Raw genomic sequence first — 26,306 nt, 5'->3', positions numbered from 1 at the left:
TTTTTTTTTTTTTTTTTTTTTGGACTAATTTTTTTTCAGTTTTGGCTAATATCTAATTATGTACTTATAAGAGATTTGTATCTATCTAGTCACTAGATACAAGGGAAACACCAAAAACCGAAACTCAATCAAGGCCTTCATTATATAACCAACTTGAAGCACACACGTTAGCAATAAGAAAACAAACTCTTTCGTCGCCATGAAACTCAAGGGACGAGAATGTAACAGTACAAGTGATCACTCAGATTCGATCCCTGATGATATGACGTTGGAGATTCTTGGTAGATTGCCCGGAAAATCCCTTATGAAGTTCCAATACTTATCTAAATTTTGGTTTTCGATAATCCGAAGTCAAAGATTCATCGATTCCTTCTTCTCTAGGTCGTTGAACCGCGGTCCACGCCTACTAATCACTTTCAAGAACGGTGAACTCATCAGTAGGAATACTCAGAAGCGTTTGTTCTTCTTCTCAGCTTCAAGAGAGGGGGAGCAAAAGTCTTCTTCAACTTTGGTAGCTAATCTCGACATGACAATAGCTTCCACGGTTAATTATTGCTACACACGAGGTACTTTGGTTCATGGCTTTCTATGTTGCTCACATCAAGGTCGGTTCTTGATATGTAACCCTACCACGAGACAAATTGTAACATTACCAGAACCTGGAGATAATAATAAGTTAACTTTTAAATACTTGGGATACGAGCCGGTGGATGATCAATACAAAGCATTGTGCATGATGTTTTCTCGGGGCGATTTTGGTGATGTAGAGCACAAGGTTTTAACACTAAGAAGAGGTGATACTAAAAACCTTTCATGGCGGGAAATCAAAGACAATACCGAGCCTTATGGTCCTTCAACGAAAGGAATATGCATCGACGGAATTGTCTATTACGGTGCTACAAGACCAAATAATAGGGATAAGGTTATAGTTTGTTTTGATGTTAGGTTTGAGAAGATTAGTTTGATCAATCCACCTTTTAACGAGGAAATGTGGGACCATGGTGCAGACTTGATGAACTACAAAGGGAAGTTAGCCTTTGTTGGCTTAGCCGACGATTTTTATAATAACCAAATGATTATATTATGGATACTAGACAATGTTGAAAAACATGAATGGTCAAAGATAACATGTCAGCTTCGGGGGTCTGGGTTGTGTCATAGTAAGATACGTTCATATTCCTTCACAGGCAGCAGTAAAACCGGCGAGATCATTCTGGCTCCACAATTGTTGTCACGCAAACTTGAACCTTTCTACATTCTCTATTATAATGTAACAAGCCAAGGCATCAGAAGGGTTAGGCTTGAAGGAATTGCAGATAATGAAGAGTTCAGGCGTCGTTATGGAATTGGAAAGAATGGTGATTGTCGTGTTTATATGGCATCAGAATACTTTGAAGATATTGCCTTTCTTTAATTTTTTTTTCTTTCTTTGCTGATCTCTCTAATACAAGAGCATGAAGAACTTTGTTTTTTTCTTTTTCTTTTTAACAAGTTTTGATTTTTTAGACACCAAGCAACTCTGGTATAATCAAAATTACTTTTGTCAAACCAAACTAATAACATTGTTAAAGAAACATCTGCATCAGAAAACTTAAACATGAGAGTCACTCTTTTAAACACACACAAGCCTAAAATCGATAGACGACCGGTCAGGTTTTATAAGAAACATCACAGAATTTTGTAGGTTTAATAAAACCAAAGTCTCTAACCTCTAAACCAAAGTCAATCCCTAAACCAAACTAAATCTTGTAGGTTTAACTCTCGTTACCTTATTAGGAGGAGGATAAATATTTAGTTTTAAAGCTCCCTTATCTCTTTCTTTTTTTACAGCAAATTTCCTTATTTCTTTTAGAAAAGGTAATATCATATCATAAACAAGTTTGTGAGAAATCAAAGTCGTCTTTTGCTCCACGAGTAACAAATCGAAAGAAAAGTGTCCTTTTTCTCAAGAGATATGGATCTGGATCATAAGCAGACGAGTTTTACGTTTGAGATGGATAACTTCTCCGAGAAGGAATCTGTGATTAGAACACCAAACTTTTTAAGCGGCGGTTGCGAATGGTAAAAGGAAAAATATTATATATGTGTTTTTGAGTTTTAACTCATCGTCGTTAATTTGATTCAACATATATACAACGTAACTGAGAAAGCAGATGGACTTGGAATCAAAAAATTACAACTCTTACAAGTTACAACTTTGAATATTCAAAAACCTAATATATGACATCCAAGATTTCTAACCTAAGAACGAATAGACTACCCCTAATTATCTCCTCTTATATAATCTTCATCTCCGACTTCGAAGAAAAATATTTTGAATATATGTTTTTGCTTGAAACGGCTAACCCTAGCAAACTCCTCTTGAATGGTTTTTATATACGTCGTTTAATTAAGAGGATCCTCTAGGTTAGTCTTGTTTGATCCGTAAGCCTCCGAATCTTCAGTATATATTTTCTTTCTTCATTTGAATATATGTGCTTCTTTCAGGTATGTTAAGGTTCATCCCAAAGGAGATCACATTGATGATCACTTGTCTATGTACCTCTGCGTTGCGGATCCTGAATCACTCCGGTTTGGATGGAAAAGAAGAGCTGCTTTTTCCATCGCTCTACTGAATCAATCAGGCCAAGAGCTCTACAGAAAAGATGGCAATTTACTACTACTTCAATCTTATATATCTTGTATGATATATTATTGTTGAAGAAATTATAAAATTAATTATAATCTTTCTGGTTTTTGTCTTACTACAGAACCGTTTGACCAATTGTTCTGCGCTGAGATCCCACAAATGGGTTGGCCAAAGGCCTTGCCTCTTGAAAAGCTTCATGAAAAAGGCTTTTTGATGAATAATAAACTCATCTTGAATGTCCAAGTTAAAGTAGCTCAAGTTGATNGTATATATTTTCTTTCTTCATTTGAATATATGTGCTTCTTTCAGGTATGTTAAGGTTCATCCCAAAGGAGATCACATTGATGATCACTTGTCTATGTACCTCTGCGTTGCGGATCCTGAATCACTCCGGTTTGGATGGAAAAGAAGAGCTGCTTTTTCCATCGCTCTACTGAATCAATCAGGCCAAGAGCTCTACAGAAAAGATGGCAATTTACTACTACTTCAATCTTATATATCTTGTATGATATATTATTGTTGAAGAAATTATAAAATTAATTATAATCTTTCTGGTTTTTGTCTTACTACAGAACCGTTTGACCAATTGTTCTGCGCTGAGATCCCACAAATGGGTTGGCCAAAGGCCTTGCCTCTTGAAAAGCTTCATGAAAAAGGCTTTTTGATGAATAATAAACTCATCTTGAATGTCCAAGTTAAAGTAGCTCAAGTTGATGATGAAGGATCTGTAACTGGGAATGAGATGTTATATGTCAATGGTTTCCAAGTTCTTTGTTCTCAGGTATATATATATGGTTACAACTTGAAACTTACAAGGTTGATTATTTTCGTCTCTGTTACATATTTATCTCTTCTACAGGTGACTTCAGTGAGTTGGATTTTCGTGGAACACCCAAACGTTGCAGTGAATTTCAAACCAAAGAACCAACTACTCAAGACAGCATACATGAATATCCTCCTCGGTCTAACCGAGACACTGAACAAGCCGCTACATAGCATCACTGACACTGAGCTAAACAACGCTCAGAGCGATTTTAACGAGCTAACAGAAGCGGGTTTCAACCTAGACTGGTTGAAGATAAAGCTTGATGAGGTTTTCATAGAGAGGAAGACCGCAAATGCTGATGGTTCTCGAGTCCAAGAACTCATAAAACTCATCAAGAATCTCAAAGTTGAACTTAACCAGGAGCAAATTTTATCATTGGAGCAGACAGTGTCGAATCTCAAAGATGAGCATAACAAGAACAATATTGTCAAAACACTCTAAACTTCAAGTATGTTTCTTTTTTTATTTTGGGTGAACAATAATTAAATTCTTATTTTAGTAAAATTTGGTGAAACCTATTAATTTGAAATAACTTGACCCTATATACAGTAGCATGCACCGAGTTAAGTCAGTTTTCTAATTCGTTTTGGAAACGACTTAGCTGATTTCCTAATTAATGATTTCTTCAGCATTGATCTTTCCTTTGTAATAAAGAGATATATAACTTGAGCTTCAAGCATAGTACACTTTAACAACTAAAAAACAACTCCATATATAGTCGCCATGAACCGCAAGAGGCATTTCATTTTGATCAGATCCTGATGATCTGACGGATGGAGCTTCTCAGTACGTACGTACGTAACAATCGATTTAAGGCTCATTGTTCTATATGCTGTCAATTTAATCTCAAGTATCCATACTAATTATTTGTTCTTAAACATCAAGATTAGTGAACCACAATTAATTAAAGTATTTTTTACAGCGATGACAAAGTTAATTAATCAGCAAAAAGCACAAAGGTTAAATATGTCGTATAATGTGAAAGACAAATTTAAAGATTGAAAAAGAAACAAGGACCCCCACTTTTAAACCCAATTAATGCCGTATTTTTTAAGTTGAAGTGCCGCTTTCCTTAAGTCTCAATAGTCAATAGTATTGTTATCTATCATTCATAAAATTATATATTTTAGAGCATTTATTAATTTTATGTCAATTGGATTATACTGTACGTACGTGACTTATTTATGAATATATATATGGTTGTTTTACAAATTTACTGCATTTCTTTTCTTCAAAATATTACAATTTAAACGTGTCTTGTTTATAACATTTTAGAATGGAGTCATGAAGTCTAGTAAACGAGTACATTGAACTTTTAATTATTGTCAATTATCAAAACACGAAGTTTTTTTTTATTAACCTTTTTCTCAATTATTGTGTTCTTGTGGAGGAAATGTTATAGGTCGACAGAATTTATCCGGATCACGCGTGGGAATTATATTTTGCCAAAAAACAAAAGTATGAATTATATGATATATCATATATGTATCATATTATTGCTATTTTATTTGTTATTATATTATTTAGTCATAAAGTTTTTTTTGGCTCACCAACTTAAGTGGCACTAATGGCATTGGTCAATGGTCCCTTAAGATGTAGGTTACCATTAATTTATGTTGACATATTATAGCTGTCACTGATGTATCTTTATGAGTATATATATTTCTCACAATTGTCAATACATATGGTTATAAGTTATAACTTATAACTTATGACAAAATGTCAACTTGTCCCATCAACAACATATGTCTCATCCAAAACATTGGACATGATATCATAAGCACTTGAAACTGTTAATCTAGTAGCTAGCTTACAAACTCAAATTTAACTCATTGATCAGAAAGATTAATTACTAGTGAACTTACTCTATTACATACAGATTGATTTTAGGATAAAGTACTTGTTCCTTAAAACAATTTTCGCCTGAACAAAATCATGTGTTTAATTAGGAAGATGATTATGGAGACAAACTCATAAATGAAGAAATTAAAAAGCTGATATAGTGTAGGTGAATTAATATGTATACAATATTAGGTTATACTCATAAACACAATGACAATTGACAAACATATAACACTACACAACACAAACACATGACATGCATTGCAAGTTGCAACTATACGTCAACATTTTTGGTTGGGAAGAATTATCAACAACAAACTTTAATTGCCTTATTAATTGCTCATACTTTTTTAGATTTCTTTTCACATTTCATTTTATAAAAAAAGTCTATAAAACAATTAATACGATTATATCCTCACCGTCCATTCGACACACTTGTTCTCTTTTTATATATTCTCTGCTCTCACCTCAACTCCACACTAAAATATCAAAAGTTAAAATATCAAAAAAAAATGGATGGGTCGATGGCTGTGATCATCCTTACTGTCATCGTAACCTACCTTATATGGTTCGTTTCTATACGCCGTTCATGCAAAGGTCCACGTGTCTGGCCATTATTGGGCAGTCTTCCAGCACTCATCACGAACGCTCACCGCATGCACGACTTCATCGCCGATAACCTCCGCAAGTGCGGCGGCACGTACCAGACTTGCATATTCCCGATCCCGTTCTTGGCTAAGAAACAAGGTCACGTGACCGTCACGTGTGAACCAAAGAATTTGGAGCATATACTAAAAACCCGGTTCGATAATTACCCCAAGGGTCCTAGCTGGCAATCGGTCTTCCACGATCTGTTAGGAGATGGGATCTTTAATTCGGATGGCGACACGTGGAGGTTTCAAAGGAAGACCGCCGCGTTGGAATTCACCACCCGTACGCTTCGCCAAGCCATGGCTCGTTGGGTTGATCGAGCCATCAAGAACCGTCTGGTACCGATTCTTGAATCAGCTATGAGTCAAGCCAAGCCGATCGATCTCCAAGACATTCTTTTACGGCTCACTTTCGATAACATTTGCGGCTTAACGTTCGGCAAAGATCCACGAACGCTCTCTCTAGAGTTTCCTGAGAACGGATTCGCTGTGGCTTTTGATGGAGCCACTGAAGCCACACTCCAACGGTTTATCATGCCGGAGTTTGTTTGGAAGATAAGGAAATGGCTACGGCTCGGCTTGGAGGATGATATGAGCCGAAGCATCAGCCACATAGATCATTACTTATCGGAGATCATTAATACACGTAAGCTCGAACTGCTGAGTAAGCAACAAGATGGATCATACCATGATGATCTATTGTCACGGTTCATGAAGAAAAAGGAATCCTACTCAGATAAGTATCTTAAATATGTCGCGTTAAATTTTATCCTAGCCGGAAGGGACACATCATCGGTTGCTATGAGTTGGTTCTTCTGGTTGGTCAGTCTTAACCCACGAGTCGAAGAAAAAATCATAAATGAGATCTGCACCGTCCTGATCAAGACGCGGGGTACCAATGTGTCAAAGATGACCGACGAGCCGTTGACTTTCGAGGAAATTGACCAGATGGTTTACTTAAAAGCGGCATTGTCCGAAACACTAAGGCTATATCCATCGGTGCCGGAAGATTCAAAATTCGTTGTTGCCAACGATGTTTTACCAGACGGAACATTTGTTCCATCCGGATCTAACGTTACATACTCGATATATTCGGTCGGGCGTATGAAATTTATTTGGGGTGAAGATTGTCTCGAGTTTAAACCGGAAAGATGGTTAGACGAAAACCGGGAAGATATATGCAACCAATACAAATTCGTAGCGTTCAATGCCGGTCCACGGATTTGTCTAGGCAAAGACCTAGCTTATCTACAGATGAAATCGATTACTGCTTCGATTTTGCTTCGGCATCGGCTTACGGTAGCTTCGGGACATCGAGTGGAGCAGAAGATGTCGTTGACGTTGTTCATGAAGTACGGTCTTAAAATGGATGTGCATAAAAGGGATTTGACTTCGACGGTGGAGAAAATGGTGAATGAGATGAGTAAATACGGTGAAGTTAAGTCGGTAGCTGGTGTGGCATAAGTAACGTGGACGATGGTGCTGATTTATAGTAACTTTATTATTGTTGTAAGCAAATGAAAACACGTATATTTGTGATTCTTGTTTATTGTTTTATATATATTGATTGATAATAAAACTGTCTTACAGCTTTTTCTTACTTAAAATACGAACATGAGAATAAACTCCTAAAACGTTATTGAAAACTATAACACACGTTACACACAATTAAAAGTTCAATTTTGTTATTAAAAAGACTAAACACCGGATAGAATTGATCTGGGGAAATACTAAATAAATCAATGGTGACGGTTAGGTACGTTACTTAAATTAAGTGGGATATTTAAATAGTTGTTAATTGCAATATCTCTAAGAGATTATTATATATTGTAAGTAAGCGTTACTAGTTATATGTGTGGTTGTTTCGATCGACATGCTTAAAAGCTGCATGAGTTCACACTTGCTTTTCGAAAAGTAATGATTCTTCTAAGAAACTAGTAAAAATATAATACATGACTCATACACTACGACGATAAATGAGTATCGGTTTTGTCATTAATTAAAACATTGTCAAATGTCAATGTCATTATTATACTTAGTACTTAACTACCTACTAATTTTTCTTGTAGTGTAAGGATCAGTTTTGTCCCGAGGCTCGAGGTCAAACTGCAAGAAAACGCAAAGGTCAACGGTGCTAAACAATGAAACCACCCAATTTGAATGTTCTAATTTAACATCCAAACACATGAATATGATATTGACATGCAATAGTTTCATACATTTACATATCACTAGATGTCCGAACTCCTAAGTAGCATCACATAATTCTTACTCTTACATATTAATAGCCATTTTAGTGTATAACAGTATCAGAAAATGATCAAGACATCTAATATTAATATCGTCGTTGCATTGCATCATCTTTTTGAGTTAAATATAGTTTATAAATTAGCAGCTATATCTAATTTTTTATCATCACATATTTTAAAGTTAATAATTAGTACTGATTGTTGTCAAATAAATTATAATTAATATCTAGAACTGAAACCATTTTGCACGGCATAGAACGGTTTTAATAAAAACAAAAATATAACGGACTAAATTCCCAAAATAGTAAATTAAATATGTGGTTTCGAATATAGATCATTCCGCACGGTGCAGAACGGTTTTAATAACAACAAAAATATAATATTAATTGGATGCTACATAAAAATATAGAATAATCAAATTTAAAAAATATTCAAATGATTATTAGGCCATAAGCAAAATCAAGAAAAATATATTGTAAATTAAGGTCTTTTCAGTTTCCTCTAATTGGGTTACTCCGGGGAATAAGAAAGAGAATGTATTTTTTATGTAATAATCATGTCTTTCATTATGTTATATACTAAAGTAAATACATGATCATAATCAATAAGAAAAAAAAATCATGATATAGCTGAATATCTTTTTAAAAAGAGGGTTTAGGTGTATAACAATGTAAGAAAATGTAAAAGATCAAGACTTCTTATATATTTTAATTTTGCCATTGCATCATATTTATGAGATAAATATATAAAAGCTATAATTTGTAATCTACCTATATTTTTATTTTTATCACATGATTAAAAGTTAATAATTAGTAACGACTATATCTATGTTTTTAATAATACCAAAAGATATAATAATTAGGTGCGACACAAATTAAAAACACAAAACAAGCATTTTGAATTTTTTAAATGATCATTTTTCATAACTAAAAATTTACAATTTAAGAAAAATATATTATTGTAAATAAGGTCTTTTCTCGGTTACCCCTAATTATATATAATTACTTACAAGTTACAATATATCGTCTGTCTGTAATAATCATATTTTTTATACGTTATGTATAAAATTAATACATAGGAAAAATCAGCGATAGAGCTGCATATCTTCAAAGGAAAAATAAATTAAAGAGATATTATGTATAATCACATAATGACGAATACATTTAACAGTTAGAAAATTAGGTTTGGATACGATATACTATTTTTTGTATTCGAACAGAATCATATCTTCAATTACTTTGATATTGTATTCTCGTCCTAATATAATCTTCACAAATCTGTTGGTGCATGCATAAATAAAATAATCTTTTTGTATATTACGTGTTTATACACGCACCTTATTTGTTTAAGTGAAAGTATCATCATTGGGATGTATACTACATTTTGGTTATGTTCTTTTTTAACATTGACAAATCAATACGCGTCTCACAAAAAAAAATAGCCTAACGTGTGACATCATTATATCTCAATCTAACCGTTAAGATCGATTAGGTGACGTGTTAGTAGAGAACACATCATGCATCCCCTCTTGTCACTTAACTAATTTTTCTTCTTCTTCTTCTAAGTCTCAAGTTTCACTTCTTGATTAAATGATGCAATTAGCAAAAAGTGATAATTTAGTTTATGTTCGAATCCATCAATTATAGTATTTATCTTTTCCACTCAACACCCAATGAATTGGAATTATTTCACATTGTTCCCACATTTGAAAATATTACTATAAAGTACGAAAACTCACCAAACTAAGCATAAATCAAGGAAATAATTCTCAAATTTGAGTGTTACTAAATAAATCTTATTCGATTTTTTTATCAATCAGACAACTAAGAAACAAAAAAAGATAAAGATACTCAGTATTAGTCATTAGCTTAATTAGTCCAGTGATCAAGACTTTATAAGTATTTCTTACTAGTTTTCAAAACTTCTTTTTCCTTCATATACGGTAAACAAAAAAAAAAAAATCAGAATAAAATCGGAGCTCTGTCTTTTCAATAATATATATATATATATATATTTTTTTTAATAAGCTCTGTCTTTTTCCAGAAGAAATATAAAAAGCTAAAACAAGAAATTAAATTAATTAAATTATCGGTTATATTATTAGTATTAGCAATCTTTAATTAGTTAAAACTTATTACTACAAAGATTAACGCACCAAAGGAAGAAATCTGAAAGAGTAAATGCTTTCTTCAAACGCGCTCTCTCTCCTTCTCTCTTTCTCTCTCTAGTTCTTATTCTCTCTCTCTCTCTCTCTCTTTCTCTTTCTTTCTCAGCCTCTTCGTCTTCTTCTTCGTCTTCGTTATCTCTTCCTCTCTCTGTGGGTGTGTCACTAAACTCAGTTCACTGTTAGTGAGAGAGGAAGCTCTTTTAAAACTCTTTTATACTTTGCATAGTCTCACTTTGTAAGCTTACGATTTTAGGGATCTGAAACGCTTTACTGTTTGTTGTCTTTGCGATTCTCGATTGAGAGAGTCTCTGAGCTTTCTCGAGATTTGATTCCATTTCTCAAGCTGCTGAATCTGGTAATTTTTTTGTTTTCCTCAAGTAATTTAGGTCTTCGATTAAGCTTTCTCCATGAAATTGAAACATGCTTTGGGTCTATCCTTTGATTTTTATTGTGTGTGTGTGCGTGTGTGTAGATTTGAGCAGTTTTGTTGGTCTAGCTTAGGGTTTTCGTTTGTTTGTTTCTGGAGTTTTCTAGGTAGGTGTACTCATGGAATCTGTTCTGTGTAGATCTGTTTGTGAGGTGGAGATTTTCAAGTTTACTATTGCAAAATGGATCTTGTGTAGCTTAGCTTCAAGATGATCACATTGATTTTTGAAATACTAGTAACGTATCGCTATATTAATCTGGAGATATACTCTTTTGGTTTCACGCTATTTAAGAATTTGCTGGAAATCAGGATTTGTCTTCTTGTTAGAATTTTGGATTTTGGTGTTTTTTTTATATCTGTTTGTATCTTCGAATGTTCTTCTTGGAAGCTAGATTTGAAAACCCTAACGCTTTGTTTTGTTGTTGTAATCAGATCTTGCACCTGCTTTTTGGTAGTGGTCAAACACCAATGGGTTAATTAAAAAAATGGAGTTTATATCGGGACTTTTCTTCGTTTGTTGACCTTTGTTGGGTCAACCAAGTATGATCTTTGAAGTGGTCAAAAGGATTGTTACTTTGTCGTAGTGTTGAAACAAGGTCTTTAAAAAGAGAGTGATAGTGTCAGTGTGCCACTCGGTTTGTTGTTGGGAAGAAAGATCATGCCTTGGTGGAGTAAATCCAAAGATGAAAAAAAGAAAACTAACAAGGAGAGCCTCATTGATGCATTTAATCGGAAATTGGGATTCGCATCTGAGGATAAGTCTAGTGGTCGGTCGAGAAAATCAAGAAGACGACGTGATGAAATTGTGTCTGAAAGAGGAGCTATATCTCGGTTACCATCAAGATCTCCTTCTCCTTCTACTCGGGTTTCACGCTGTCAGAGTTTTGCTGAAAGATCTCCTGCTGTACCTCTTCCTCGTCCTGTTGTCCGTCCTATTGTAACGAGCACTGATTCGGTAATGAATGGATCACAGAGACCTGGTTTAGATGCAAATGTCAAGCCATCATGGTTGCCACTTCCAAAGCCCCATAATGCTCCAAGCATGCCTGATATTACCGGTGCTGAGGCTGATTTTGCCACTGCTTCTGTGTCCAGTGGAAGTTCTGTGGGTGACAATCCATCTGATTCTCTCCTCAGTCCATTGGCTTCTGATTGTGAAAATGGGAACCGGACACCAGTAAATATTTCTTCGAGGTGAGTTTGAATTGTGATTGTTATTGTTATGGATTTTGCTCTTTCTCTTGCTCTCTCTTAACATGTTGTATCCTACTTTTATGTATAGGGATCAGCTCATGCATAGTAATAAAAACTCAGCTGAGATGTTCAAGCCAGTCCCAAATGTGTCTAATAAAAACCGAATCCTATCGGCATCTCCTAGGCGAAGACCTCTGGGTACTCATGTAAAGAATCTACAAATCCCGCAACGAGATTTAGTGCTCTGCAGTGCCCCAGATAGCTTGTTGTCTAGTCCTTCTAGGAGTCCAATGAGATCCTTTGTCCCAGATCAAGTCTCAAACCATGGATTGTTGATTAGTAAACCATATTCAGATGTTTCCTTGCTTGGATCTGGCCAGTGCTCAAGCCCAGGTTCAGGTTACAACTCAGGTAACAATTCCATTGGTGGAGATATGGCTACTCAGCTGTTTTGGCCTCAGAGCAGGTGTAGCCCTGAATGTTCCCCTGTACCTAGTCCAAGAATGACGAGCCCTGGTCCTAGCTCCAGAATACAAAGTGGTGCTGTTACACCTCTTCATCCTCGAGCTGGAGGGTCAACTACTGGGTCACCTACTAGAAGGCTTGATGATAATAGACAGCAAAGCCACCGTCTGCCTCTCCCACCGTTATTAATATCTAATACTTGTCCGTTTTCGCCCACATATTCAGCAGCAACATCTCCGTCTGTCCCCCGAAGTCCAGCAAGGGCAGAGGCTACGGTAAGCCCTGGATCGCGATGGAAAAAAGGGAGATTGCTGGGGATGGGCAGTTTTGGACATGTATATCTTGGCTTTAACAGGTTCGTAACTATACAAGTCTGATTTTAGTTTGAATGATGCTCTCATTATATCTTGGATATGGGAAGAATATCGTTGTATATTTAATACTCGTAGAATTGGTCTACATGATGAGTTTCTTCGTCCAAATCTCATACAATAATATTGAATAGAAACTTGTATGTTGCTCTTACCCAAAAAAAAAGGAAAAAGAAACTTATATGTTGCATCTCTATGCCACCCCTGGTTTAATTGGTTATGTTTTCGTCCTCAGTGAAAGTGGCGAAATGTGTGCCATGAAAGAGGTTACTCTATGCTCAGATGATCCCAAGTCAAGGGAGAGTGCACAACAATTAGGACAAGTGAGTTACACACATCATCTGTTTGGAAACAAATGCTGCTCTTGTGCTTTTAGTCTTTAATTTTCTAACTGTGCAGCTTATTTTACAATGATTAACTTTCACAGGAAATTTCAGTTCTAAGCCGTTTACGACACCCTAATATAGTGCAGTATTATGGCTCTGAAACCGTAAGTTTTACAGATATTTTTGGGTCATTTCTATTCTCTGATACTGTCAACTATTTCAGCTGAACGAACCCATGCACATGACTACTATTTACTTTCCCGTCCTATTACAGGTAGATGACAAACTGTATATATATCTGGAGTATGTCTCTGGTGGTTCAATATATAAACTTCTTCAAGAGTATGGACAATTTGGTGAGAATGCCATTCGTAACTACACGCAACAAATTTTATCAGGGCTTGCGTATTTGCACGCCAAAAATACTGTTCATAGGTGGTTAATTCTATCCATTCTCCTGATTCCTCGTTTTTCTTCATCCTTCATTTGTTGGAGGATTAAGTGGATACGGATTTTAATATTATCCAGGGATATCAAAGGAGCAAATATATTGGTGGATCCCCATGGACGGGTAAAAGTGGCTGATTTTGGGATGGCGAAACATGTATGGATACATTCTCTGCAATCTCGTTCCCATGTTTTGTTTTAGTCCTGTTTGAAAATATTCATTTAAGCAGAAATGACTGATCCGAATATATTATGCTAGGCTTAGCTAGACATTTTCCTAAGTCTAATACGAATTGAATAAAATGCAGATTACTGCTCAATCTGGTCCTTTATCATTCAAAGGGAGCCCATATTGGATGGCACCTGAGGTCAGTATGCTGCTACAAACTGTCGGTTTCATGTTGAGAGGCTTTATGCTGATGCTTTTTATCTTGCTTGGATTTCAGGTGATAAAGAATTCAAATGGCAGTAACCTTGCAGTCGACATATGGAGTCTTGGATGTACCGTTTTAGAAATGGCTACAACGAAGCCTCCATGGAGCCAGTATGAAGGGGTTAGTAAATTATATAAGTACTCGAACAAATATGAGAATTGCTGATGCGACTCCTCCATCCTTATCTATTTGAGTTCTTTTTAGGTTCCTGCTATGTTCAAGATTGGAAACAGCAAGGAGCTTCCAGATATCCCTGATCATTTATCTGAAGAGGGTAAGGATTTTGTAAGAAAATGCCTACAAAGAAACCCCTCAAATCGTCCTACAGCTGCTCAGCTTTTGGACCACGCTTTTGTGAGAAATGTGATGCCGATGGAAAGGCCTATGGTGAGTGGCGAGCCTGCAGAAGCCATGAATGTAGCTTCAAGCACCATGAGATCACTGGTATGAAAGCTCGGATTCCCCAATTCTATATTATCTATGCATCTGATTGCCTGACAAATCTGTCTGTTTCAGGACATTGGACACGCAAGGAGTCTTCCGTGCTTAGACTCGGAAGATGCAACCAATTACCAACAGAGAGGATTAAAACCTGGCTCCGGATTCAGGTACCCATGAGCCATTCCGTTTTTATCTTCATTCTACAACATCAAAACTTCTTTGTGCCTAAAGTCTCCTCCTTTTTGTCGCAGTATATCGCAATCTCCTAGGAACATGTCATGCCCGATTTCACCAGTCGGTAGTCCAATCTTTCATTCACCACACATTAGCGGAAGAAGATCTCCATCCCCAATATCTAGTCCCCATGCTCTCTCCGGCTCATCAACACCTTTAACAGGGTGCGGTGGAGCCATCCCGTTCCATCACCAAAGACAAACTACAGTCAACTTCTTGCATGAAGGCATAGGGTCAAGCAGAAGCCCGGGAAGTGGCGGGAATTTCTACACCAACAGTTTCTTTCAGGAGCCTAGTAGGCAGCAAGATCGGTCGAGGAGTAGTCCAAGGACGCCTCCTCATATATTTTGGGACAACAACGGTTCGATCCAGCCAGGCTATAATTGGAACAAGGACAACCAGCCAGTCCTATCTGATCATGTGTCCCAACAGCTTTTAAGTGAGCATCTGAAACTGAAGTCCCTCAACCTGAGACCCGGTTTTTCAACTCCCGGTTCGGCAAACAGAGGACCCTAACCCGTTCGAGTCAAATGATTCGACACCAATGACAGAACCATAAAACCCAATGGAAAAAAAAAAAAACATCAAAACAAATAGCTGCAGAAACTCCTCCTTCAGGATCTCGGAATTGCAACACAGCATGAAGGGTCAGGATCTCGAGGTTTAGGATCGGGGGTTAGGGTTACAGAGACGCGTCTCTCAAAACCTTGAACCATTGGCTAATATCAAGAAATGAGGAGTCGTTTTTTTATCGTCTTTGGAAAATCTGGAGAGACTTTATGTTGTCTCTCTCTCTTTCTCTGAAGATATCAGCAAAAATTGATTTTGTGTATAGGAAGAACAGGTCATCACCTAATTTGTCTATTTCCCTCTTTTCTTCTGTCTCTTTGTTTGGTCTCTCTGATTTGTTGCTGATGTAGAAGAAGAAGAAGAAAAAAAAGGGCAAAAGCTTTTAAAATCTAAACTCTTTGATGTAATCTATCTTTATTGTAAGAGAATCCCAAATTAGATTATAAATCCACTCTCTTAACTCTTGTTTTTTTTTTCTATGGTTGATTGATGCTTGCTTGTTGTCATCAATCGCATAGCAAAAATTGTAGTCTTTGGTCCGAAAGTTCGAACTTTTCTACTTTTGGAATTATTTTTTCAAAGATTTAGTGTTCTGCTATGGACTAGGACCACCACTAGGTAGCGTCTTGTGTTCTCGCGTCTTACAATATTACGAGTTGTGAGAATTTGTTTTCTTAATTGATTATAAACAGCTACACGGTGCAAATTTAACCAAGCACTTACCATAGTAAATTTCTCATTTTAGAGGAAAATTTGGGTGGGTTCTGGAAACCGAGCAAGTGAGAAAAACAAACTAGAAAATATATTATTATATATAAATTACAAAATCGTCCACAAATTATGAGAGCTTAGAAAGTTGCCTACGTTTTTATACACATTACTCTCTGTCTTTCTATAGACAACGAACGATAATGGATTCTTCTTTTGATAATGATGGTGTAAGTAACATACACAACACATGATTAAAAAAAGGACTAAAGAGAAAATAATCTTACAACTTACGTTACATTGGTTACAAACCCCAAGGCTTTTTTTTTGTTGTCTTTTTGTAAAAGTCTCTTGCGTTCCGTTTCTGGTCAGGTTGTCCTCATTACTCAGAGCATTGTTCAAGCCGGACATGGTGAGGACAAGCCCTTTCTGGCTCTCCTTTTGTCCATAGAATCCAAAGATCGTCTCGTTTTCGAGCTAATGTTAACATTGTTCCTGTAATTTCATCGTGAGACTCATACTCATGCGACGTACATTATGGAAAGAGAGCGATAGAGAGAGAGAGAGAGAGAGAGAGAGAGATGTGGAGAGTTCCAGCTTACCGAGGGTGAAAGGGACAATGTAGAGCAATGCGGGTTGGCCGTGTCCATCCATTAGGTTTAGAGCCACGTAAGTAATCAAAAGACCTGTGGTTTTTAAATGTTCAAAATGATTATCAATGAAGAAAAAAAAGATCTGTGGGATTACACAGATTTGTATGTGATTTTACCTAATCCGTAGGCAACCATTGCCCATATAAAATAGCCGGTTCTAAGAGTCTTGTTAGCTAACCAGTCATATCTGCAAGAATAAATGTTAGAATAGCTTACAACTTGGTGAAAGGAAACTATAGATGATGACTTAAGTGAGATATAACGATGAGTATGGCTGTTGAACCTGAGAGCAAATGCGATTAGCAAACCGGGCAAAAGAATATCACCGAATCCAATAATGCTGTAGCCTCCCCAAGGATCGAACATGCGTGGAATTTTCAGTAACATTGGGATGCCATCTTCTCCACTCTTATCACCACGAGCTACCTGCAAAGAAGAAAGAAGCACATTGCATTTTTTTTGAGTTTGGCATTGTTAAATACATATGCAAATGATGGATGGCGAATTGGTTGGTTTACTTACAACAATCATTACGCTTTCGTGGAACAACTTCTTGGAGACAAACACCCAGAAAATATCGTACAAGAAGGCACAACTGAGAAGAACTGTCCCGACCTGTTCCAAGTAATATGGCTTTAAAACTTTTCTTTATCAAATATCTCATAATGTTTTGGAGACTCGAAGATGAAGTATAAGTATGTGTAAGAAAATACCTTTAGATTTGGGACATGAACAATCTGTAGTACTGTGATGATCAACGCGATACCCTGGCCAATAGAACAACAATATTACATACCACATGACGGTGGATTGTAGTTGTAAATGAAATTTTTATGAGGCTCCAATCCTTACAAGAACATCTTGGCCAATCCACGCAAAGGAGTTAACTCGGTAAACAGCCCACAGGACAGCAAAGACAATGCAGAAAGGAGATACTGCAAGAGTCAGGTAAGAGATAGGTCCGAGGAAAGGGACTTTAACGTAAGCATTTGCAGCACGTTGGAACCATCTGCAAAAAGAACAGTCCATGACAGCCTCCATGATGTGCATTAAAGGCAGTAAGGCATTGAAAGGAATCATGCTTTTACCTTGATAGTAACGCAACCAGGCAAGTTTGTAAACCCTGAAGATAAACAAGGTATTACACCATATCAGACTATAACCAGTTTTTTAATTCAACTAAAGTTAGAACCGAGTAGAAGTTGGTACCTCAACACCACCGATGCAGAAAACAACCACAAGAAGCTCCACAAACCAATAAGACATAAGCTTGTAAAGAATCACAAGGAATCCAGAAGCAAGAACAACGAAAAAAATAGCTGAAATAGTATTGATCTCTACAACACCACTACCCCCATCATTTGTGTTAGGGATTTCATCTATAGCATCCTACATTTGTGCAGAAAAAATAATGTTAGAACTAGAAGTAAGAAATACGTACGTAAGAAAACTAACACTGACAATAAAATTATTAACAAAAGCAACCAAATAAACAAAACCATGTGACTCTCTTGTCAAAAGTAGACAAATGCCTCAAGGAGGGGCCCAGCTCATTAAGAAAAGCCATCCGTTACCTATCAATTTCTTGGATGTTCATCTTGACACAACATTTTGTTTAAATGGTAAAAGAAATGCCTACGTGTTGTTCAATATACGATAATGGACTTTTCTTCCTCCGCCTAACCAAGTTACCAACTACTCTGTCCCATTTGGCATCATTGGATATACACAAGAAGCACAAGGGACTAATTATTGGCCAGTTTATGTTATCATCACCCATCCAACTATATCTTCATAGCCTAATATTACTATTCCCAAATAAGTAGAAAAATGTCGGACCTTCAGTAGCTTATCATGATCAATAGCTGCTTCTCGGGCACTCCATGCAGACCAATAAGATGCACACAAAATGGTACCGATAGCCATTAACCACAAAAATACTTCTGCTACGTCAACAGCTGGTCGTCTTGGGGAGTAAAGCTGCACAGACACTGCATCAAGTATGGAAGATTATCGAGTTAACTGATACATATAATGAACTATATTTTAAGCTTGGAATGACAACTTTAGAAGCATATCTTGACTGAAAAAGAAAAGCTAAACAGATAATAATTAGGACATACCTTTTGAACTATTGGCTAGCATCGTTTGCAAGGTTGCACCAGCATCTTGAGGGAGCATGACGGCAGGAATCTGTATATCTAAGTCCGTTTCATCCGGTTCACAAACCATTTTGTAAAGTTCTGTCCGAGAAAACAAACATACAACCAATTAGAAACAATATTGCCAGATGACAGTAAGCATACCCAAATAACTCATGATAACTGATTGCAATTAGACAAATTCAACAGCCACCATCGAGAGAAAAACAAGTAAACCTTTCTGATTATTTATGATAAGCAGAGCAGAGGCACCAGCAGCTTCTGCATTATTTGCCTTTGCTGTGAACCTACAGTTGCCCCGTTCCACAATAACAACATCTCCAGAAAGCTAAAACAAAGATTGAACTCTGTAAGTTAACGCTTTCACTTTACTTGCATTGCTTCTAATGTCATAAGTCATAATAAAAAAAAGGGTTAGATTAAAAAACCTTGTTCTTGAGAGGTGTACAAGAATCACGAGGATTTGCAAAGACAAGGTGTGTCTGATTTGCGTTCTTCTCCTTGGACACAATCCGCCTCCCAAATCTAGCCCCAACCCCAACAAACTCCACATTCTCAACACCATCAACCCACGTTTGAACTTTCACCTTAAGCAAAGAACCAGGTGACCCACAAATCACACACATATAAAACTTCAATCCAAACTATTTAACATCAATAAAGCTTTCACTCAGAACTAGACTTCATAAACCCAATAAGTAGAACAACTAAAAGCTAAAAGGTCGAAACTTTAATTCAGAATTGAGGAATCCATAACTTAGATCAACTATAAAAAACTAAAAGGTTAAAGCTTTAACGCTCAAGAACCAAAATTACTAAACTAATCACGAAATCACCATAGCATATAATTAGAAAGGTCCGATTTTGTTAATCAAAATTAGCCAAGAAGAAGTTGAATCCGGAGTAAATTGAGTTAGGGAGGAGTACCAAAACGAAGTCATTCTCGCAACCAGGTTTCTTGGGAGCTAAATTGTCTTGATGAACGATATCACCGGCGGTGACAGTAGAAGGGAGAGATAAGAGTAGAATCGAAGATGATAGAAGAAGAAGAAGAATCCGGAGAAATCGAAGCCAATCCATCGAAAAGCTCCCCCAAGGATTCTTGAGAGAGAGAGAGAGAGAGAAGAGTGAAACACGGAAGAGATTAATAAAAACAAAAAACAAAACCAATTGGGAAATATTCTTAGAAAATTAATTTTATGGGAATATTTTTATTAATTTTGATCTGATGATATCATTGTTGGATCTGTGGAAAATGACGTAAGCGAGACAAGTAAAGTGAAAGTGGTGTGAGGGAGGAAGAAACAATGAAAACGACGACGTTAAGGTCAAGCCGTTGTTGGACCGGTTTTGTCGCGTTTTCTGATTGGACTGGTTTAGCTATACTTGGTGGTTCTGTGTTATATCACAATCTTTTTGAGCTGTGTTTTCGACATTTAAGACAAGTTCATCGGACATACCATGTTTTATTTGTCTAACCAATTTATCCCAACTTTATTATTTTGGAAGCATATGATTTATTTTTAGTAGATTATATAATTAATATATATGAAATCATTAGTTGGTTACAATATTAAAACATTAGTAATTTAAGCGTATTATTTGTATAGTCTCGTCTTATGGACTCACTTGAGTATTGATAAGCGAGATTTACAGAATCAATTGATTATTTTAGGGGTATTATTAATAATATTAATAACAAGAATATTGAACAAAAATCATAATGTTTACAAAAATTGACCTTAATCATTCCCACTATTATTATTATTAACCAGTTAATTCAGAAGAATAATATCACTCTAAGGAATAAAATATATAAACCAATTTAACAATTTTAACAATTTTTTTACAAAATCTTCCAAATTAAACACGCATAAGCGATATATGACTTTAAATGTATTGAGTTATATGATAAATTGAGTTATGATCTTTATAATAGACACATGTTAAATGTAAATTGGTTATATATATTATATGCTAATTGACATGTATTTCCTGAAATTTAAGAGAAGTTCCTCGGACACACCATGTTTTATTTGTCTAACCAGTTTATCCCAACTTTATTATTTTGGAAGCACATGATTTCTTTTTAGTAGACTATATAATTAATATATATGAAATCATTAGTTGGTTACAATATTAAACATTAATAAATTAAGTGTATTATTTGTATAGTCTAGACTTATGGGCTCACTTGATTATTGATAATCGAGATTTACAGATTCAATTGATTATTTTAGGTGTATTATTAATAATATTAATAGCAAGAATATTGAACAAAAATCATAATATTTACAAAAATTGACCTTAATTATTCCCACTATTGTTAAAATTTAATTAAACAAATATTACAAATTATTTTAATATACAAAATATATACATAAATTTTGTATAAAATAAAGTTCAACTCGTACAATAGCACGAATACTCATCTAGTTATTATTTATTTGGTTTATTCATTGAATGAATTATAATGATTTAGTGATTATATTATTTTTATTTATTGGTTTTAGAGTGGTCCCAAAAAAATTACCAATGATATAATGGGAATCTTTTAATTTATAGCCAGAAATAAGATTCAAAGTATGCTTAATTGTTCAAAAGACTATATTCTCAGCCAAACTTTCGTAATTTATGTTCTTGTCACACATACTTAAATCACAAGGCCTGACCTTATTATTATTCAATCATATGTATTCATATGCAAGATATATTTACCAAATTTAAACCTTATTTTCATCGTATTCTTTTTGTTTAAGTCCATTTATTAAAAATGTTTTGGTTAGATTTGGTTTGGATATTTAAATTAAACTTTCGCTATATCTAAATCAAACCATACACAAACACAACCAACCACTTACATTTTTGGGTTTTAACTCTTGACAAAATTTATACACATGCTCTTCCACCTTTAAAATCTTCCTATATATCTCCGGTTTCCTCTAAACCAAAGAAACAGGAAAGTAGAAAGAAAAAAAGATGGAAGAACTTGAAGGTAGTGGCTGACTCACAAGGTCATAATCTCCTTCCTTGAGCATCTTCTGTCTCTTTGTGTAGAATTCATTAGCTCCCTGCAAATCGATCTTTCAAATACATTTGACCCGCGGTGGAAAAAATGCTAAGCTAACTTCTCTTCTAATGATTTCACTACAGAGTTATTAATGACTCTCTGGTAACCTGCAGAAAAGCAGAGTAATAGGAGAAGAATATAACAGATTAGTAATCAGCAACTCTCACACAGATCACAATCTTGGGTTATTTTCTGTTGTTTTATCATCTAGTAAAAAGAAACTGTTACGACTCCACTTACCGCCATGGGAACTCGCTTGTGTCTATTCCAGCTTGGTGGAGCTCATCAACGTATTGCAATGCTTCCCGGCATTCCTCTCGGTCATCATAGAACTCTTTCTTATCACCTTCAAGCTGATACGCTTCATGGCCTTTCCCTGCTACAACCTGCAGAAACAAAGCAGTATTGTCAAGCTTCCAAGAACACAATTTGATTTTATTACTTTGATTGCTTGTTAAGGTTTCAAATCCAGCAACTTTGATAAGACACTGAAAAGTAATGTAGAGACTACAGAGAATGGGTTTATTTGAATACTTACAACCATATCACCTTCTTCACCCATAGCAACGGCACAACGCACAGCTACACGTCTTATATCATGAAGAAAGAGTCTATTACCATTTGCCAAAGGCGGGTAATAATCATGTTCGCCATGTTTCAAATACTCTTGCATTGTCCATCCAATCCCAGACAACATGTCATCCAAGATGTCCACTAAAACCACATTGGAAATTTTCCTAACTATTATACCTTACCACACAAACAAACTTTATACACTCGACCTATCTTAAGAGTAACTTACATGGATCTTCGTTCCTCGGATTATCAGATGTCAACATGGTGACATCACTCTTTTCAGTAGCGATCTTCGTCATAAGCGGTCTTTTTCCTCTTTCATTCTCACCCTCACAACCAATGACTTCAACAACAAACAAGAAAAGCCAGCTAAAATAATCAGACCGACACAACTATAAAGACTATAGGCAGGATTAATTAGCATAAAATGGATGGAAGAACATTTATATACCGGTAATGATTCTTCTTGGTTTAAGCTCTCGAATTGAATCTAGCAGCCTCGACAAGCCACCAGGTGTGTTAGCATGATCCACAATAACACCAAAAGCTTGTTCCTCATCAATCAATTCACACCTTCCCGGAACTGCATCGACTTCCTCAACACCCCTAACAATATCCTCCAGAGGAGCCCCAACAGCAATCCCAACAGCCACAGCCGCAAGAATATTATAGATATTATGCCTTCCTAACAAACCAGAAGAGATCTCCAGTNTTGCTGGACGAAAAATGAAGCGTTAGGATCATCTATGTTAACCACTTTCCTATGCCTTTCCGGATCAACCATTCTTGCAAACAACTTGGCTTCAGCATCTCTATACTCTTCATCAGTACCACGGAAATCCGAATTTTCTCTAGTCAAATTAGTGAAAACCGCAATGTCGAAATCCACCTCATCACATTTCCCTAAAGCAAGTTCCTGAGGAGAAGCTTCCATAACCAGAGCTTCAGTTCCATTATGCAACATCTTAGCCATCAAACTCTGAACCAAAACAGCATCAGGATTCGTCGTAGCATTAGGCGTATCTAACTTGTTGTCCCCATGGATATAACAAGAAACTGTGCTAAACATTCCTGTTCGCACACCCATAGCTTCATAAAGGCTTTTTATCAAATAAGTAGAAGTCGTTTTACCAGTCGTACCAGTAACTCCAATCACTGCCATGTTCTTAGACGGATGACTATAAAACGAAGAAGCTAAAGCTGCTAAAACTGCATTAGTGTCCTCAACAATAACAAGTGCTTTGCAACCTAAAGTATCTTCAATATCAATCTCTTTGCTAGCTACAACCGCCACTGCTCCTCTCTTATCAGCTTCACTCAAGAAACTCTCACTTCCTACACAGCACACGAAGAGATCTCCGGCGCTTACACCTCGAGAGTCCTGCTGGATCCCAGTGATATCGACATCTAAATCGCCGTAAACTGAGATTGGTACCACTTTACTCTCATCTAAAAGCTCAGCTAAGCTCATTTTGAATTTAGGTTCCACGATTCTCACTTTAGATTCACCAAAATCATCCAAATCAAATTCGAATTGATGATCAGAACCAATCTTCTTGTTGGTTCTAGTGTTACCTTCCTCATCAACCCAGTCTTCTTCATCAGAAACTTCGGTTAATCCAGTTAATTTATCAATCTCATCCAAATCCACAACTTCTTCTTCATCAAGCTCATCAGTTTCATCATCACCTTCTTCCTCATCTCCTCCCTCATCAACCTTCTTAGACGACGCCGTTTTAGGAGGATTAGGTTTGAGCAATCCTTGCTTAACGAACTCGCTACGTTTCATGGAGATTGCTCTATCGATATCCGAGAACAGATCGCCGGTAGGTTCTACGTCGTCTCTTCCCGTCTCCGTCGCGTCTTCCACATCGGCGATAGCGGAGAGATACGTGTTCCGATTCTTCTCGAAATCTTCTTCCTCTAGCTTCCGTGCACGAGCAGCTTGACGCTGTATCTGCTGAAACTTCGATACGCCGTGCATTGAATCCTCCGGTGCTTCAGGTGGATCGTCATCTGCAGGGTTCGGGTACGAATTCCGACGAGCAGGTCCAGCCGCAACCGTGAGATTACGGGAATTTCGGGAGAACGGTAAGATGACAGGTTTGTAAGAGAAGGAAGAGGTGGTTCCAGTTAGAGAGAGAAAGACTGGGTGAGGAGAGAGAAACGTGAACGCCATTGGAGAGAGAGAGAGAGAGAGAGAGAGAGAGTGAGAAAAAAAGCAGTGAAAGGTTTTTGCAAGGGGATAAGAGCTCAGTTGCAAAAACGATGCGTATAAGGAAACCCGAGACGCCAGCAAAACGCTGCGTTGTAAATGGTTACATGATGGGCCTATAAGGCTGTAATCATTGCATACTATATTAGCCCACTAGTTTAACTTTTTTTACATTTTAACTCGTATATTATTCTTTTTAAAAAAAATTGTTTGGATAGAAATAGAATGCGAACAAATGTTAACACTGTTTTAGTTTTTAAGCCATCCAAGTATTATATTGTTGTTGACCAAAAAAATAACTATTAGTGTTGGGAAAATACTATTGTAGTAAAAATATACATACCCCGATAATGGGCTTGTTCGTTTGGTTGACGCTGGCGGCTGCGGCAGCGGCAGCGGCAGCGGCTGCGTTTATGTTTTTAACCGCTAAATTGAAACAACGTTTAAAAATATTAGACGCAAGTCGCAGCGTTTGCTGCAGCATCATGACGCAGGTACCTGCGATAAACAAACGAACAACCATACATGCGTCTGCCGCAGCCGCAGCCTGCGGCAGCCAAACGACGTAGTAGTGTTGCGACACTGTATATATTTCCAATTCTAGCATAGGGCTGTGCGAGTATGTTGATGAGCACTTGACAAATCTATTATTTTAGAATGTAAAATTAAAACCCGTATCTTGGTCATTGATGAAACTCACATGGCCACTTTAATTTGTAACATCGACCGACCACCGCCATTTTCAGTTGAGTTGGTTTACTACACTGTTTGTGGTCCTTTTTCATATTGGGTCTCGCCTTCACATTCTCTCGGCCCATTTCATAACACGTGAAGTGCACATGCTGTAATGTCATTTCTGATTTCTTAGAATGTCACACAATACAATGTTATCGAGAGCATCGTCAAAGTCTGCCTGCGGCTGTCATTAAAACTTTAAAAGCCAACCATTTGTTTTATAAGACAAGAAAATTAAAAAAAAAACACTCAACAATGTCATAGTCTTAAATTAATACATAATTAATGTAGTTTGANACTCTCAGCCCGTTTCATAACACGTGAAGTGCACATGCTGTAATGTCATTTCTGATATCTTAGAATGTCACAATACAATGTTATCGAGAGTATCGTCAAAGTCTGCCTGCGGCTGTCATTCAAACTTTAAAAGCCAGCCAACCATTTGTTTATAAGACTAGAAAATTACAAAAAAAAAAAACACTCAACCTATAATCAACCATGTCATAGTCTTAAATTAATACATGATTATGTAAGCAATGTATACTTAGTTTGATTAATCAACATGACAATATCTATTAAGCGCCATATTATACAGTTTAAAATTTACATAAACATTAATACATATTGTGTCCAAATCGTATACTAAATATGATCACTTATCGAAATAGTGTATGTGATTTCTTAACAACTTAAAATAAAATTCGAGTATGAGATCAAGTGTCTACATACGTGTAACCGTACTCGTATATATATAAGTTAAGTGCATTAAAATGGATATAGTTTCCCCTTACTGTATTTGAAAGCAATTTTATATACATGAAATAGAAATAAATCATATATTATTAGTGATATATGACGCACGTAGCTTTGGCGTGCATGAATGAATGTGGATATAGGGATACACCTACATCGACG

At 36.3% G+C, this 26,306-nt stretch overlaps 6 protein-coding genes and 1 pseudogene across 7 annotated transcripts in view; 5 read left to right on the top strand and 2 right to left on the bottom strand.

Moving 5' to 3' along the window:
* LOC104714725 (uncharacterized protein At1g76660-like) overlaps positions 1–1,343 on the top strand; it is a 3,479-nt gene extending 2,136 nt beyond the window's left edge. The window contains exon 3 of one of the 2 annotated variants that reach the window (XM_010432176.2): positions 90–1,343. In XM_010432176.2, the coding sequence (XP_010430478.1) occupies positions 90–148 (59 nt within the window). In that variant the 3' untranslated portion in view covers positions 149–1,343. The remainder of the gene's footprint in view (positions 1–89) is intronic. The other variant, XM_010432175.2, reaches the window with a different exon arrangement.
* LOC104716083 (F-box protein At1g30790-like) lies at positions 200–1,414 on the top strand. The gene has a single exon (XM_010433426.1). The coding sequence runs from the start codon at positions 200–202 to the stop codon at positions 1,412–1,414; it is 1,215 nt and encodes a 404-aa protein (XP_010431728.1).
* LOC109126512 (MATH domain and coiled-coil domain-containing protein At2g42470-like) lies at positions 1,955–3,896 on the top strand. Its single transcript, XM_019230137.1, has 5 exons — positions 1,955–2,061; positions 2,488–2,648; positions 2,751–2,894; positions 3,202–3,410; positions 3,489–3,896. The coding sequence occupies exons 1-5, from the start codon at positions 1,955–1,957 to the stop codon at positions 3,894–3,896; spliced, it is 1,029 nt and encodes a 342-aa protein (XP_019085682.1).
* LOC104714724 (cytochrome P450 86A7) lies at positions 5,731–7,540 on the top strand. The gene has a single exon (XM_010432174.1). The coding sequence runs from the start codon at positions 5,810–5,812 to the stop codon at positions 7,409–7,411; it is 1,602 nt and encodes a 533-aa protein (XP_010430476.1). The 5' UTR covers positions 5,731–5,809; the 3' UTR covers positions 7,412–7,540.
* Positions 10,352–15,742, top strand: LOC104714723 (mitogen-activated protein kinase kinase kinase YODA). The gene is made up of 12 exons (XM_010432173.1): positions 10,352–10,718; positions 11,223–11,984; positions 12,073–12,804; positions 13,056–13,143; positions 13,248–13,310; positions 13,421–13,581; positions 13,675–13,750; positions 13,902–13,961; positions 14,040–14,147; positions 14,232–14,471; positions 14,544–14,635; positions 14,720–15,742. The coding sequence occupies exons 2-12, from the start codon at positions 11,449–11,451 to the stop codon at positions 15,216–15,218; spliced, it is 2,655 nt and encodes an 884-aa protein (XP_010430475.1). The 5' UTR covers positions 10,352–10,718; positions 11,223–11,448; the 3' UTR covers positions 15,219–15,742.
* LOC104703991 (signal peptide peptidase-like 2) lies at positions 16,100–19,956 on the bottom strand. The gene is made up of 14 exons (XM_010432172.2): positions 19,723–19,956; positions 19,224–19,382; positions 19,012–19,123; positions 18,757–18,876; positions 18,473–18,624; positions 17,843–18,022; positions 17,722–17,756; positions 17,486–17,642; positions 17,347–17,400; positions 17,156–17,248; positions 16,917–17,059; positions 16,750–16,820; positions 16,583–16,666; positions 16,100–16,475 (listed from the first exon to the last, which is right to left on the bottom strand). Exons 1-14 carry the CDS (start codon positions 19,873–19,875, stop codon positions 16,363–16,365), a joined length of 1,626 nt encoding a protein of 541 aa, XP_010430474.1. The 5' UTR covers positions 19,876–19,956; the 3' UTR covers positions 16,100–16,362.
* Positions 21,594–24,650, bottom strand: LOC104714721 (annotated as a pseudogene).

Source organism: Camelina sativa, chromosome 9 (assembly GCF_000633955.1).
Source record: "Camelina sativa cultivar DH55 chromosome 9, Cs, whole genome shotgun sequence".
NCBI classification, from domain to species: Eukaryota; Viridiplantae; Streptophyta; class Magnoliopsida; order Brassicales; family Brassicaceae; genus Camelina; species Camelina sativa.
Note: the sequence above shows the minus strand (reverse complement) of the source record. Positions and strands in the feature narration are given on the sequence as shown.

Excerpts from the sequence above, each read along its gene's own strand:
- LOC104716083 (XM_010433426.1), top strand. The coding sequence starts at position 200 with ATGAAACTCAAGGGACGAGAATGTAACAGTACAAGTGATCACTCAGAT.
- LOC104714724 (XM_010432174.1), top strand. The coding sequence starts at position 5,810 with ATGGATGGGTCGATGGCTGTGATCATCCTTACTGTCATCGTAACCTAC.
- LOC104714723 (XM_010432173.1), top strand. The coding sequence starts at position 11,449 with ATGCCTTGGTGGAGTAAATCCAAAGATGAAAAAAAGAAAACTAACAAG. Across the intron at positions 12,805-13,055 it reads GTATATCTTGGCTTTAACAG|TGAAAGTGGCGAAATGTGTG; the intron begins GTTCGTAACTAT and ends TTTCGTCCTCAG. Across the intron at positions 13,751-13,901 it reads ATTTTGGGATGGCGAAACAT|ATTACTGCTCAATCTGGTCC; the intron begins GTATGGATACAT and ends AATAAAATGCAG.
- LOC104703991 (XM_010432172.2), bottom strand. The coding sequence starts at position 19,875 with ATGGATTGGCTTCGATTTCTCCGGATTCTTCTTCTTCTTCTATCATCT. Across the intron at positions 18,625-18,756 it reads GCTAGCCAATAGTTCAAAAG|TGTCTGTGCAGCTTTACTCC; the intron begins GTATGTCCTAAT and ends TACTTGATGCAG. Across the intron at positions 17,060-17,155 it reads ACGAAAGCGTAATGATTGTT|GTAGCTCGTGGTGATAAGAG; the intron begins GTAAGTAAACCA and ends TCTTCTTTGCAG.